Here is a 15966-nt window from a genome sequence, read left to right on the forward strand (position 1 = left end):
CTCACATGTAATAAATAATAATAATAAGTAATAATAAGTAATAAATAATGCGTATACCAGTGACAAGTAATGATGACAGCTTCAGGAAACGTTTGGCTTCTGCTTATTCTCAGTGAGTTTTCATCGCCCATCGCGCTTTCAAGATTGTCGTGAACCACGTTAGTTTTGCTGAGAATAGATTCGTGGTGGGGAATATGTGGATTGCTGATTTAATCTCTTTTAATCTGATTTCTGTAAATAGAGTTTATATCAGTCATTTTACATCTTTGCTTTGCTGTCAGAGCCTAAGACGTCGTTTGAAAATCAACCGCATAGTTTTCGGAGTTTAACCCAGATTTATCAAATTAATAGTCATCGTTGGGTTGACAGCTCTGGCTATCAGATATGCATCCAGTCTTTCAAGCTTCATCACCTCAGTCATGCAGAAGAAGGAATCAAATTGCTCGCATAACGCAGAGTGAGAGATCTTTCTGGATCTTATCTAATTGCTCTTCTCTCTCTCTCTTTCTCCATTCTTTCTTCCTCTTTCTCTCTGTCTCTCTCTCGCTCTCTCTCTCTCTCTCTCCCTCTCTCTCTTTCTCTCTCCCTCCCTTTTTTCTCTCTCTCTTTCTCTCTCTCTCCCTCTCTCTCTCTTTCTCTCCCTCTCTCTTTCTTTCTTTCTCTCTCTCTCACTCTCTCCCTCCCTCTCTCTCTTTCTCTCTCTCTCTCTCTCTCTCTCTCCCTTTCTCTCTCTCTCTCTCCCTCCCTTTTTTCCTCTCTCTCTCTTTCTCTCCTTTACTCTCTCTCTCTCCCTCCCTCTCTCTCTTTCTCTCTCTCTCTCTCTCTCCCTTTCTCTCTCTCTCTCCATCTCTCTTTCTCTCTCCCTCCCTTTTTTCCTCTCTCTCTCTCTCTCTCTCTCTCTCTCTTTCTCTCCTTTACTCTCTCTCTCTCTCTCTCTTTCTCTCTCTCTCACTCTCTCCCTCTTTCTCTCTCACTCTCTCCCTCCCTCTCTCTCTCTTTCTCTCTCTCTCTCTCTCTCCCTCTCCCTCTCTCTTTCTCTTTCTCTCTCTCAGTGCTCCAGTGTCTGACAGGACTCCCTATGAGATGCTGCGTTCGCGTGAGCTGAATGCTCTTCTGGGTCCTAAAGGCAGTCCGAAAGCCGTGGATTTACTGTGTGACCTTCACAACAGCACCGCCAACATGGGCCTGTGCATCATCTCTTACTCCGACTGCGACTGGATCTGCCTGCATATCTGCAAACACCTCCAGGCAAGACCTCCCCCCTGCACCCCCCCAGCCCATTCACGCTGTCCCCAGTCTGGGGTCCCCCCCCCACATCACCACGCCCTACACTCTGAGATCTGAATCGGCTAGGCAGGTTACCGTGAGGTGGTGGAAACCCTTGCTGAGAAGAGAGACAGTAGGCGCTTTCGCACCGAACAGTTCTAGGGTCTAATTTGATAGGAACTACCTCCTGTGGAGCTTCCCCTAGAACTACATTCGTTCTAGGGCCTTTTTTCTGTTTGCTTTCGCACCGCCAGTAGGAACGCTGAAGTGACGTAAGCCGGCCGACGGTACAGCAGCTAAGAGCTGTTGTTTACGACTAACCAGGATAGCTGCACATTTTGAAGTACAAATTTAATGACTTTTAAGACCTTTTAAATACCTCCAAAAGGAAAAAAAGAACCATTACTGCGGCAAAAGAAATCGACAAACTAGACTACAGTATACGCAATGAGTTTTATTGAATTTGAATGACAGAAATATTGAGTGCACATTAGATAACCTATAACTGCCTTCTCATTAACGAAAATAAAACTGTATGGCGATAGACCCAGTCCAATGGAGAAAATAATTTCCCAATGCATTTATGCATTTACCCCCGCAGTAGCAGTGAATGACTTGATGGGCATAGTACTTTTCGGGTGCTAGCATAGCGCTTGTGCCTGACCCTTGCTCGCGGCATCGTGTTTTTTTTCCCCCTTTTTCCCCGCCGCAGCCCTAAAATCGTAAGCTGGATAAACACATTCTTATTTTAGGTTAAAATGCGGATCACAGCCACACAAGCGGACACACAAGCACCTACCGAAGCGGAGTATACGCTACCTCTTCAATGTACAAATATACATTGGACGTTGCAAAATGGTCATTGTTGGGGGATATAAAATACCGGTAAAATAAAACATAAAAACTATGTGCCCCCTCCTACAATTCCAGACATTTTGAGACATGAATATCAAAAGCTAAATGAAATACGTTCTAAGACTTTATATTTTGCACGGATCTTTAAAAATGGCGGTTGCAATCATCGTATACCTGCGTCTGGACCAATGGCTGTACACCTACGTCACAAGGTTCCTATTGTGCTGCAAAAGTACCTACCCTGGAGTAGGGGCTAAAAAAGCCCCTCAAAACGGCGTTCTTAGAACTAAAATCGTTCTAAGTTCCTGCGGTGCGAACACGCCAAAAAGGGGGTACTTTCTCCAACAGTTCTAAGAACTATGAAAAGTTCCTCCGGTGCGAAAGCGCCTAGTGTATTCTCTGCTTGGCCTTTTGGCTTTGCATTCCCTTCAGCTTATGAGATTTCCATCCCGTACAGAAGCCAGTTGGACACTGAATCTTGTTTAGAGGAGCGGAATAATGGCATTATTCTTGGAGCTGAGCGAGGCCTGATTAAGATAACAACACAAGAACAAAGACAAAGACAAGAAAACAAAAACAAACAGTAATAATCCCACGGAAAATAAGTAATTATTTGATTGGTCAGAGGAAAGGCTATGTCTCCCCAGGTTTTCCAGGCTAGCCTAGACCATGTATGTTCTGTCAGGAAAGGATATTTTTAACACAGAGAGTGAAATGTGACTCAGGTGTTTACATATGCTAATGCTTTGACAATAACGAGTGTCGGGATTGGATTAATCCACATACGTTTACGCGACTGATTACTGCACACATTCAGATTACATTCATATAATCTAAGAATTATTCAAACAACCATTCACATTCACATTCACATAACAGTCAGCATATTGTCACAGTAGCATTATTAATACATTATTAATGTTACACGTGGTAAGAGAGTGGAAGACAAACATGCGGTCCTGTAGAATTTCTGTGCTTGTTAATTACAACTTAACTGGTCTTATAAATCATGTAATGGTGAGGACAGATGTGAAATGTGGTATACTGCCCAAAGCAAATTGCTGAAGATGACAGTTACATGTTAATCAGGCTGTTAAGTTTCACTGTGTGTGTGTGTGTGTGTGTGTGTGTGTGTTTTCTCCTGGGAATGTTTTTCAGTTTGTGTCTAGAACTTTGTCAAAAAGTCACCTACTTATGGATGACAGTGGGTTTTTTTTTTTTTCGTTCGCAGAGGGAGATGGCGACGATTCCAGTGAGATACATTCACTTCGATGTCCCTCCTAACGAAGCGTATTCCCTCGAATCTGTGGGGAAACATGGCTTCGGTGGGTCTGACACACACCTTCAATCAAATCTCTGACATTTTCAGCCAATCCCTGACGAGTTCTAAAGTCAGTAAATACTGCAGTCGTTTCCATTTGTTTGGGCTCTTAGTCTCTTGGCGTTTTTTAAGCAGAATTCTTTAGTACACTTCACTGCGCAATTGCTTTACATTAAAATTGTGATTTTTGACGTCAAACGTTACCATGCAGTCCAGAAAACCCACTTTAAACGCAGGTCTGTATTAATCGGCGGCACTGAGCCTCCTGACGCATGCAGTCTGTGGGGTTTATGCTGATTTCCTGCTTTAATCTACTGTCTCTTTCATACACTCCCCCGCAGTTCAGTCACAGCCGCTCACATCTGCGCTCATTCCAACCCGTTATTGCACGTTTCACATTCAAACTCATTCAGAAGTTCACAGAACTTAAGTCACAGAGAAAGCAAGCAGCCCTTTTGTGTTTGTTTACTTGATGAGATGTATTTGAAATGTTTTTGTTTTGTTTGTTTGTTTGTTTTTTGGTCTCTAAGCGATGGAGATAGGTCCGCAGCCCCACGGCGTGGTAAGAGCGGACATCTACGCTGCTATGCAGGAGGGTGTCCAGCTAATGCTCGACTGGATCCGACTCTTCAATTCAGGTACTACATTACCCAGAACCCTCTAGCGCGACGTGCAGTACAGTCTTTACGACTGTGTACACTGACTAGCTTAAACTCTTGCACACACACAAACACAACCACCACAGATTTCACACAAATCTGTAGAATGTGGAGAACTTCCCCATCCCCCTGTCCATTTTCTCCTTCTTTCTTTCTTTCTTTTATCTTTCTTTCCTTCTTAGGTGCTAAGTTTGAGGGAGGGTCAGTGGATGTGTACACTATGGTGAGAAATATCGACTACCCCAGAGACCCACACACACGCTCCATCACAGCAGCCATTCATCCAGAGCTGCAGGTATGCCCCGCCCTCTGGCTTGTCACTCCCCTCTGCGCTGCTCTGCTCTGCTTCTGTGCTTAGAGCTCTGGCGCCCTCTACAGGCCAGGATGAACTCGGAAAAGAAATTGCATAAAATCAATAAACAAATCAATCAATCATTTCATCTGTTGATCGATCTCTCTCTGTCTCTCTCTCTTTGTCTCTCTCTCTCTGTCTCTCCCTCTGTCTCTCTCTCTCTGTCTCTCTCTCTCTGTCTCTCTCTCTCTGTCTCTGTCTCAGGATCGTGACTTCTGTCTCCTGCATCCTGGCGACCCCCTGTTCCTGTCCTTCAGTGGAGAGACGCTGCGATATAAAGGAACAGAGCCACTCTACCCCTTCTTCATAAACGAAGGCGCGTATTACGAGAAAGGAATCGCCCTTTCGCTGGCGAGACGAAGGAAAGTGGAGATTCCGCCCATCCACTCAGAGAGAGCCTGATGGGATACGCAACGGCAGCAAACCAGTGAAACGTGTGTAAATAATTAAGAAAAAAAAAAAATTTTAAAAAAGAGTTTGAGAAGAACTGTAAAGCACCCACCAAAAGACTGCCGGACACGTGAAAAACCACACGCCACAGGATTCATTTAAAAGAACTGCAGGATTATCACATATTCTGTGACCTCAGGAATAAAGCTGACATGTGACTTTGGTTCACGAGAAATCACAACCACTCTGATGAACTTTTATTTTGGAAAAAAAAAAAAAACGTTCTTTATTGAAACTAATATCTTACAGTTTCTTTTTTTTTTGTCATATAACCGATTCACCACTTAATGGGAATACTTCATCAATAGCACAGCTATTTAATATTGGGTCCAACAGACAAGCTTTCCAAAGGATAAACACAGCTTTACATAGAAACACGACACATTCAACTTGCTGGAGTAATAGTTACTGTGCAATGACATACTTTTCGTTCTTGGCTCTGATTTTGAGGAAGCGTCTGGGTGGGTTTGAAACACTGTTGTCATCAGTGTGTACTGCTTCTCTGAAAATAGCTTGTATTCAGTGTAAAACAACTCTTTAAGTTGTATTTTAAAGGACAGTTCTGTAGTAGTCAGCGCATGATGTAGATGCATGAAGGTTAAAATGAAATTTGGACCAAATTTGCCAAACCAGACGTTTTTTTGTTTTTTTTTTTAAATTAAACACTTGTGCGTCCAAATTCAGCCACTGATGAAAACAGTGTGTTACATTGCAGAGTCTTTAAAATAAAATTTGCTTTAAACCCACAGTTTGTTACGCCACCAACAAATCAGCAAGCATGAATAGGGCTGTCAAAATTCTAGTGCAAATAGTTAGGGGATAGAATGACAACAATAAATATATCAACAAATAAATAAAGAAAGAAACCGGTACAAAAATAAATAAATACATAAACACGGAAACGACCAGAGTTCTATGCTGAGAAACTCTAATCATGAATTAATACTACAGCAACTAATACTAGTACTACCATGGAGAAAAATCATATCAACAACAACAACAACAACAATAATAATAATACGTTGTTTAAATTTAAAAAACCATGATTTGTCCTGATATTGATATGCAACAGACATTCCAATTCTTCTTCAAGATAAACTGCACCAAAAAATACACAGGGTCGTTCTCCATACTTCACAAATAACCAAGTTAGTGGATTTGTCCAACTGCCCCTGACAAGACTAGATGTCACTGTTTTTCTCTCTCTCTCACACACACACACACACACACACACACACACAAGTCTGCCTGACAAATATCAAGGGAAAGCAATACTACCTGACCAGTTAGACAGCTTCAAACATTAGGGGAAAAGTCAGGATTATCGAGCTGGAGAACAGACAAGACGCAGTTCTGTAGGCCAGCGTTGACATTTGCTCTGATAACTGCTGAATAAATAAATAACTCACAGAGATGCCATCACGTGATGACACAGAAGCTTCAGCTCACAATCACACAGCCATGCAGTGAACGCTCAGACTGTCTGCCCACTGAACGCCTCTTCACAGAAACACTCACCGTATAAAGACAGCTTTGGCTTCAGACACTGGGGAGTCTGGAGCGACAAAACACAAGTTATTTTACGGATCAAAGTCAGGACATGGGGGAGGACAACCTTTTTCTCTGGAATTTCTACACCTGTTCTGTTTGACAGTTTTTTTCATAGGTTTTAGTTCTACCCTTTTACAACACACCTGAATCAGTCACTCAAAGCCCTGAATCAGATCAGGTGTGCCGGATTAGGATTAAACAAAAACCTGGCAGAAAGAAATTCTCCAGGAGGACTGTGACCTACACGTTTAGGGCTCTTCAACCGCAGTTCTCTAGTGCTGAAGTCACTCTGGTTATTCTTTTCACTGACCACTAGGTGGCACTAGTTGGCTAAAGGACGTACACGACCGTGCTTGACATAAATAAGGCCTTATTTACATGACAAGGCTGGCAACTCTACACAAAACTAAGCAACTGACAATGCACTTTGTTTTCTAATTGTGCTTAAAATCCAGCATTTCTGCAACTGTTATTCTAATCTAACTTGTATATATGATTACTGTAAGTAAAACATTAAGTAACACTAAACACAGCAGTAGGTACAAATTCCAGCCCAGGAGAACTAGGGTTGATTAGTCCTGGTTAAAACTGATAATGTAAGAGCTGACCCCGGATCAGCGGATAAAGGCTTTAAGGCTGACTGAAGCCTCTAGGCCACTCTGTAGGCAGTCATACGGTAGTAATTTTGACTGTGGCTGCGTGCGGCCCACACGAGCAGAGCGGCAGCCATCATGTGCAGGGGAGAGGAGATGAGGGCGAGATAGAGGGACCAGCCCAGAGAGCCGTCCACTTTGTCGGGCAGGACAGACACGCGGTGGAGCAGGTCCATCCCGGCCAGGTAACAGCACACCGTGGCCAGAGTGCACAGACCTGAGGGAGAGGCGAACGGGAAGAGAATGTTATCAGTACCACACAGAGCACCGTTCACCACACGAAAAACAGCAGAGTGTAATAATAATAATAATAATAATAATAATAATGATGATGATGATAATGATGATAATGATAATGATAATGATAATGATAATGATTATGATGATGATGATAATGATAATAATAATAATAATAATAATAATAATGATGATAATAGTAATAATAAAGAACCCCTGCCGACACTGGATGATGTCACATAAGGTATTAAAATGCACATTTCTGACCCCTTCTCCTGAGTTTATTTATATCAAATTTAAGTTAAATCATATTCATACAAACATGGTCACTGAAGGAGAGGTTACTACGCTGTAATTACGAAGTAACCACTGCACTTGAGGTTCCAGTTTGAGTTGAAAAGTTCTTTAGTCTCTCCCAAGAGGTTCTCCTGTTCCCTCTATGGTATCACTGCTCTCCTCTTTATGTCCTCATCTTATTACAACTCTCCGTACATTCAGTAAACCTCGTCCATTCTTTCCACAGAACTGAAAAGACGAATCGGCAGAGAAAACTAGCCCAACGTTATTGGGACGACAGCGGACGAGACGTGAAATTCGATTCCGAGTCCGTTTGAATGTTCGTAAGTTCAAACGGGCTTTGGAGTCAGCCCAGCAGGTGGTTCTGACTCATGACTCAGATCATCTGGCAATTAGCACTGAGCTGTAGGTCAGTGACAGAACAGCACTGAAAAAGCTTGAAAATGGATAAATAATAAGTTGGTTTTTTTTGTTTTGTTTTTTTTTTAAAAAGTGGTTTAACCCGTGACAGGGCATAGCAGAATGTGGAATACATTTCCCACTGACCAGCGAGGAGGTGAAGGACTCCGATGCCAAGGGTGGGAGAAAGACTCCTGCAGATACAAGCGCAGATGCCAATGATGCCACCCAGAACCACCAGGCCCAGAGACACCAACGGCAGCAAGAACTGACACCTCCACAGGTCTGTGGGCCAAGACACGTACTGTGAGACCGAGTGATTCATCTGTGTGTGTGTGTGTGTGTTTTGCATTCACATCCAGAGAAGAGAATCAGAGCTTTAAACAGAGTACAAGTCAGAGCATATATCCGTGTATGTGTGCATGTGTTAAGTAAAATATGTGATATCTTAACACAGAGGTAGCCAGGGCAGAAAAAAAGTGTGGAGAAATGTATATCTCCCATAACACAACACTACGAGACTTTATTTGTGTTTATGCATGTTTGTTTGTTTGTTTGTTTGCTTGTGTGCGTGCGTGCGTGCGTGCGCTTTGACACACTCACATGTGCGGATCAGGTCTTCCCCACTGTTGTGGTTGCCTGGCTCTTTGTACTTCGGCGTGAACTGCTGAGATAACGTAAAACTCACACACTCCATCTCCATCTTAGGATCTGCTCGTGAACACACGGCGGTCACAAAAAATTAGCAACCAATGGGAGGAGCTCTCAGCAGCCGATAATAGATTAATACTAATACGACTACATCTGGTATTACTTTGCATTATCAGGATAACGACGAACAAGTTCAAACAAAATGCTGCCATTTTAAACGTCGAAAAATGATTAATTAATTTTGTATGAAGCCTGGGTCGGCTTACCTGGTTCTTTGTACCAGTGTGTATCCGTTGGCACCAAAACACATCTCCACCACAGCCCAAGAGTCCCGTTAAGTCGGAAAAGAGAGTCGCTGTACATTTTCTCGTCAAATTCTCCACTGATAAACTCCTCTTGCAGTGTGCGGAGTTCTGACGCATTGCTCTCTCCTCGCACCGACGGGCTCGTGTATATGTACCAGTGCTGCGTGCCCACCGCCACGGAAAGGTAAACCGTCGCAAGAATACTCAATACACAGCTTATCACAAGAGCCGTGGCGTACCGGTTGTCGACCATTGCTGGAAACTATCCAAGGACACAAAAAGCACCCTATGTGGTATTTGCAGTTAAGTTTATACTGGCCTTGATTGCGGTGATCGCGATAGATAAAATGCGATTAGTTTAATAGTCGAGCCGTCGTATAAGAACATCATTCAAGAAGAGTTGTGCCACCCGCCATTTTCATGACCTCGATGTAATAAGACGGGTGTGTTTGTCCATGGTGTGGAATTGTCCTATTTTCCAAGATATACACGGCTCTACACTACAAACCGAGCGAGATCCCATCTGTTCTCGCCCATCTGTCAGTACTCAGTTTCACCCGCCGGATGATCTGTCGCCCCGAGTCAGCGTAACCGATAAACCTTTCGCAGTCCCTTGTGTCTGTTAAATGACACGGATAATTCTTTGGCCAGAACCTCTATCAGTCGCATATAAGCAAAAATACATCATAAGAAAACGAATGAAAAAATAGAGCTTTGTTGCTATAGCGGCTTACAACTGTAAATAAATCCATGTGCTTTCCCGTTCCTGTCGGCTTAATGTAGCGTGGAATGTTGGGTAATGTAGTTCTTTTCACATTCATTGGGCTTCAGTTATATTTCGATTCACAAAATCGAGTTTTTAACTGTATACACACTTTATTTGCAAGAGAGGATGAGTAAGTGAACAACCTTAGAATGCTGCAGTACAGGACACTGTAATAAAATGTACTGGGGATAAGTGTGTATGACATTGTCAATAGCAACCGCATTTTGAAACCAGTTTATATCGTTCTTACGAATTCTTTTTCGTTATATGACAAGTTTCCTGTAAACAATATTTAAAAATTAATAACACAACTTGTTTGATCGTTCCAATCACGCTAGAAAAAAACGCGACTCCGGTGGGACTCGAACCCACAACCTTTGAATCACTTTGCTAGTGCTTGCCTAGAAGTCCAATGCGCTATCCATTGCGCCACGGAGCCACCTGTTGCATGTGACTAGCTCAACCCTACTTGATATTGCACAACTGTCACCATAGAGTCCGCGTCCAATTTTCAGCGAACACTTTAATCGGCAACGCCTGACGCTATAGGGTGACTTTCAGTATCATAATCAAATATTAGTTTTGTCATGTCTTCTTTCGCAGACTGAAACGACACTAAGCTATTTTAATGTCCGATATGTCTGTGTAACAGCTAGTTAGCTAGCTTGCTCTGCTAGTTAATGGCCTAACAACGAACGTAAGGAAGCTAATACTGTTCACGTTAGCTTTACCTGTACCAAAATGATGCACTTTTTCCGCGGTGTTATATCTAAAGGACATGTCTTCAGTGGCTTTTAAATCTAAATTATAGCTATATAAAATAGAAATTCTGTACACCAAGCTAGTCGACCACAGCTATATTACGTATTTTTGTCTCTCTGCTAATCAACATCTGTGTTATTACTGAATTCAGCTCAGGTTGGCTATAATTGTCCTAGGCCGCCACCGTCTGGACTTAAGACGTAATGGATTACTTTAAGGCATAATTTAAGTCCTCATAATTAATTTGTCATTTCAATAACTTGTGTGTCGTGTTTCGATGTGTATTCCGCATCAGAGAACATACGACTGCTCCTTTGCTCCCAATAATATATAATTCTGCTCTTATTTCGATCCATTCAACTTTTGGGCCACACATCAGACCCACCACAGCACGCAACAAGGGCAATCTTTTAAAGCACTGAGAACCTTGTTGACACACAATCGGTTGGGAAACACAGGTTAGTATGATAAGAAAGACGGCAAGAATTCGGAAGAGTCGTAACATGCCTGGTTTGGAGATACAATAACCCAGAAAATAACTAACCCAGAAAATGCTAAAAGGCTAGATTTGTTGAGGTTTTCGCAAAAAATGAAGAGCACCTTTATGTTCCTGAATCTGCAGACCTGGATGCACTCAAAAGTCAGTGCAAAGTGTTCATAGTGGCCAAATCTTGACTGTGTGTTCACTTAGTTCCAGACTGCAAGAAATTTAGATGTATTTGCAGTTTAGTCGAATCCGTATATCATTCTTCCATTTCATATTGAATTGAACGAATGACGCACAGATTTAGTAGTTTCTTGGACCGGTTGCAATTTCAGTTTCATAATCGTTTTTAACGTGTGTTGCATAAGGTGGTATGGATACAATACCTTTTGTCCTTACACCTTCAGTTGCGCAGGGCTGCATTTAAATCCCGTATTTAAGGATCAGTTTTCCTTGTTTTGTGTCTGCTACTGTAGGTGAGATTCATCCGTTCATCACGGTTACTATAAAAAATATTGTCATTGCATCAAAAAAAACAAACAAAAAAAAACCTTAATGAGTATATTTGCATTCTGCACACACACACACACACACAGTTGGCATACAAATGAAAACTGAATAATTTTTCCAAAAACACAATGCACTGTTTGATGCAGTTCCCTTGCTGGTGCTGTCAGTTCTCTGTTTCCCAAAACACAGAATCGGTGGTGCTACACCACCATCAACAGCAAAAAAAAAAAAAAAAAGAAAAGAAAAGAAAAGCTAGTTCAAGACATCAAAGTCAGATAATAAAACATATCAATAGTACTGTGTGTATACTGTATACTGTTTGTTTCAATTGTCATATGAACCAGAATGCATAAGTTATTGAAATACATAAGTTATTGACACGCTCTTATTTACGTGACTTCTTGATGAGTTAAAGCATTCTAAAATCTCATGGAGTTCAGAACAGTAGTTGAGTTTCATTTAACCTTAAGTAATCCGTTCCTACATATCATTTCTGCTGGAGCAGTTGATTTTTATTCTGACTCCATAACAACTCCATACACATATCTGTCTGTGAAGCCTCTTCATTAACCAGCTGCCTGACTGCTAACGCTGTTCGTGAAGCGTGTTCTACGCAAACGCAAACGTGCCCTACTGCGTCTATTCATTAAAAGCCTTTCATCTCTAACACTCCACAGAGAAGCCGCTATAACTAATGGAAGGGCCTGAAGTTTGCGAGGACTGATCAATGCTCTGCGCAGGCTGTGAGAAATAGGCATTTTTTAATCATAGCTAAAGTAGCCATTTTCTCTCATGTCAAATGTATCCTTCGGGTTCCAGCTGTGGTTTCTACCCCTGTACTTAAACACAACATGTTCCTTCTTGTACTCAAACTGTTTTTGATGTGTGTGAGTGTGTGTGTGTGTGCGCGCGCGTATGCGTCAGAGATTGTGTGTACTGTATATTTGTTTGTCTTGGTTACGTTGTACTGTTTCTATGTGAAGTTATTTAAATACATTTTTCTGTAATTTAGGAACAGACTGTATGATGTGCACTGAATAAAAGAAGACAATCGTTCGTTTCTGTAGCAGGTTAGCATGGGTTTTTATGATGTTTAAAGGAAAGATCTGGCTTTTTTTTTTTTTTTTGCCGTTGTCTTTTTACCTTTATTTATTAATTTATTCTTCAAACCTTAATCCACTCTAAAGATTAGGTTGCTGAATTCCAGGACTCTGACAACCTACATGGTTATAACCAGACAGCAGGACAGTACATAAGTCTTAGGCGTGGAGAGAGATCCTGACTATAGGAATGTTTCAAGTTCAAGTTTAAGTTTATTTAAAGCCCAATATCACTGTTTACAGTCTCAAAGGGCTTTACATGCCCACAGGATTACAACAAACAGAGCAGGGTGGCACCCCCTGACTTGATCCTCAAAGCGGGCAAGAAAAAACTCCTCAAAAAACTCAGACGCTAGGGAAAAATAGGAGAAATCTTTAGAGGGACCACAGAGAGAGGAGACCCCTCCTAGGCCAGCCAGGCGTGCAGTAGGTGCCAACCCAGTGGGCAAATTACAAAACAACATAGTGATAATGAACATGAAAACACAACAAGTAGGCAGTATGAAGGATGACAAGACAGGATGGGCTCAGTTAGGGTGAACGACAAAGCCACAGCAGCGCAGGAAGCCACGAATGTCCACTGTATTCGTATAGCACTTTTCATAATTAACAATGGTCACAAAGCAGGTTTACAGAGAAATCAGGGGTAGAGAGACAACGTAATAATTCTCTGTCTCTCTCTCGCTCGCTCTCTCATTCTTTCGGAAATACTATAGACTACCTCAAAGTGTGCGTTTCAGCCGAATTCAACTAATGCATTTCTTGGATACTCATCAAATACAACAATTTTTCAAAGCATGAAGGCCTCGCGGAAGGTAATAGAGTTTCAAATTTCACCGTATGTACGCACGTTTATACACGTAGCGCTAGGTTTTCATGAAATCATTTGTGACTGATTTTATTTAGCAGTGTACGTGGGGTAAAACAAATATGTCGTAGGCAGCACTTAACGGTCCAGCTGAAGTTTAAAAACCTCAAGATTCTGTGTGTGATACATCCAGTGATTAATTCACAATGACAAGTGTGGCTGACCTAACATGTTTCAAGCGTGCTTTCTTACACGGGTTCAGTCTGCGTGCACGCGTTTAGACTACACGTCATGCGCACGTCAGCTCAAACGGAAGGATGCAGCGCATGGACGTGGCTGTAATCCACACGCGCCCCATACAGCTATAGCTCCGCAAGCTTCGTAGTCGAAACGCCACGCGTTTCATGACAGTTTAGGACACCGGTTCGCTCAGCACTAGGTGAGTATACCCTCTTCGTTTCTCTCGGCACACGAACGGCCATACGCAGTGGTTGGTCGTGTCTTCAATGTACGTTTGCCACAAACGGGCTCTCAAAAATTTAATATAGTAATTGGTTAACTGATGTTGACATTGTCCATTTAAGACATTAGGCTACTATGGAGTGAGGCTATAAAGCCGCCTTTGTTTCCTTCTGTGGTCAGTTTTACGAGATACAGTAGCGTTCCCTGTCAAAAAGAGGCGCTGATGAAGACTTGTAGCTCTAGCCCGACAGTCATCACTTTTAGACATAACGCCATCGTTCAAGAATAAGATATTCTATAAATATGATCCTGGCAGTTCTGATGTGTGTCTGCTAAATGTTCTCTTTCCGTCAGTGAGCGTCATTATTTCAGTGTCGTCATTTCTGATGCGGGTGATTGGTTTCCCGCTTTCATCACAAGTGAATGTAACTGATAGTTGATGCTCCCATTTCCAGTTGTTTTTGTGATTGCCTTTAACCTGTTAGAGGATATCATCGGCTCTAATATCTAATACTCCTGAATTTAGCTAGCACGTGTACGTTCACGCTAGAGGAAGTAAGCCGTTTCTGTTTCGAAGCACTTCCCTGGTAGCGGGTTAGATTTGTTTCCTTCATATCCACCTAAAAAGCCTGACTGCTTTTGGCGGGGGATTTGGAACCCATTTTGGTTTTTTATGAACCCAAATCAGGAACAGTATTACTGACGACAAGAGGCAGATGGGTGCTCCTAATCTCTCTTCTGGCGGTGCCTCGTCTCCGTTTTCGGCTGTGATCAGAGTATTAGTACAAGTTACCTTGTGATACAGCTAAACCACTAGCTCTGTTTTCCTGGTTAGTTTTCTTTTTAACTACGGCCCTATTCTGCGTCATTGTCTATTCTTTTTCAGAGCAATACATCCTTAAATGCTACATTGTTGACTGTATCGTCGAAGCCCCACGCACAGAACGCAGTTAAAACGCGGTCTGCCTGTTTTAGCATCATTTGGGCTACACGTTGACTTTTTATTTAAAATGGCTGGCGGTTATGGATTTGTTCCGCGGTTTGTGGTGATGAACAAGCAATCCAAATAATGAAGCACATTGCTCGTTAATGCCAGCTAGCGTGTCTGGCCAGGCCAGAGTAAACAGTTTGACAGCAGAACGGCTGTGTGAGTCTGGTAGCACTCCAAAGTAATCCGCGCGCACCTCCGCGCCCCATTCTCCTTGATAGAGGGCAAAGTTAGCATGGCCGTACCCCTGTGTAGCATCCCCGTTTGTTTTCTTATTTAAAAAAAACAAACAAACAAAACGAAAACAAAAAAACACCCACAATCTATGAACTGTGTTGTAAACAGAGTACACTTTGTCCTCTTTTGTATTTACTTTTGTTTACTTTTGTCTGTTTGTTTTTGGTTATTAAAAAAAAAATGCGTGGTGGTCTGGAACATTTGTGGACACGTTGAAATGTGCAGGGCGTGAATGCATAAATGGTACACCGTGGAGAGTATCTTTAGAGCTGTTTTCGTCTTAACACAGTGCCACATATTACTTACACACTCTCTCTCTCTCTCTCTCTCTCTCTCTCTCTCTCTCTCGCTCCCTCTCTCTCCACACCTACCCCTGAGCTACATTTTTGATCAGTCTGGCCGTCGCACAGGGTCGAGTTAGTTTTAGCCGAACAGTGTTAAATCTGTGTTTTTAAAAGTGGAGGGCATGTTGGAGTGACTTCTCTGGTTGGTATTTTATTTGAAATAGCCTCTAAGGAAAAGGTTATTTTATTTTAATATTTTTTTTGGACCTTGTGGGTGAGTGTGTCTTCTTGCTTCTTTCTCGGTATTTCTACAGATTTCCCTCTCTCCGCTTCTGTGAAATATAATGGTAGTTGTGTGTGTGTGTGTGAGATAAGGTCAGTTTTTTTTTTGTTGGTCAGTGGTGACTTAGGAGAGATTTATTTTGTGTGTGGTACAATGCTTAAAATGAGTTTAACTCAGGGTTTTTATGGGTTTTTGTAGTTGTTGTTGTTTTTGTAGGTGTGTTTAGAAAATTATTCCTAGTTTTCTTTTTGTGTGCTTCAAACCGCTCAGTTCTTTTGCTGATTGC

The 15966-nt window shown here is 42.1% G+C and overlaps 2 protein-coding genes and 1 non-coding gene across 7 annotated transcripts in view; 1 reads left to right on the forward strand and 2 right to left on the reverse strand.

Moving 5' to 3' along the window:
- Positions 1-4855, forward strand: part of LOC115816503 (N-acyl-aromatic-L-amino acid amidohydrolase (carboxylate-forming) B-like) — a 5956-nt gene extending 1101 nt beyond the window's left edge. Inside the window, exons 2-6 of the mRNA XM_030779456.1 lie at positions 1053-1248; positions 3353-3446; positions 3973-4080; positions 4284-4396; positions 4658-4855. Of these exons, the coding sequence (XP_030635316.1) occupies positions 1053-1248; positions 3353-3446; positions 3973-4080; positions 4284-4396; positions 4658-4855 (709 nt within the window). The remainder of the gene's footprint in view (positions 1-1052; positions 1249-3352; positions 3447-3972; positions 4081-4283; positions 4397-4657) is intronic.
- Positions 4856-7103: 2248 nt separating this feature from the next.
- Positions 7104-9249, reverse strand: LOC115817394 (claudin domain-containing protein 1-like). Of its 5 annotated transcripts, none has more exons than XM_030780689.1 (5): positions 9110-9249; positions 8958-9046; positions 8644-8751; positions 8188-8325; positions 7104-7324 (listed from the first exon to the last, which is right to left on the reverse strand). In XM_030780689.1, exons 1-5 carry the CDS (start codon positions 9247-9249, stop codon positions 7104-7106), a joined length of 696 nt encoding a protein of 231 aa, XP_030636549.1. The 5 variants fall into 5 exon arrangements, with proteins under 5 accessions (XP_030636549.1, XP_030636548.1, XP_030636547.1 ...); XM_030780688.1 differs by adding an exon at positions 8831-8838 and having other exon boundaries at positions 8644-8754; positions 8990-9249; XM_030780687.1 differs by having other exon boundaries at positions 8958-9249.
- An 860-nt stretch (positions 9250-10109) lies between these two features.
- trnar-ucu (transfer RNA arginine (anticodon UCU)) lies at positions 10110-10201 on the reverse strand. The gene is given in 2 exon segments: positions 10110-10145; positions 10165-10201. It is a non-coding gene; the product is annotated as a tRNA-Arg (tRNA).
- Between the last annotated feature and the right edge of the window lie 5765 nt (positions 10202-15966).

The sequence above is a fragment of the Chanos chanos genome, chromosome 7 (assembly GCF_902362185.1).
Source record: "Chanos chanos chromosome 7, fChaCha1.1, whole genome shotgun sequence".
In the NCBI taxonomy this organism is placed as follows: domain Eukaryota; kingdom Metazoa; phylum Chordata; class Actinopteri; order Gonorynchiformes; family Chanidae; genus Chanos; species Chanos chanos.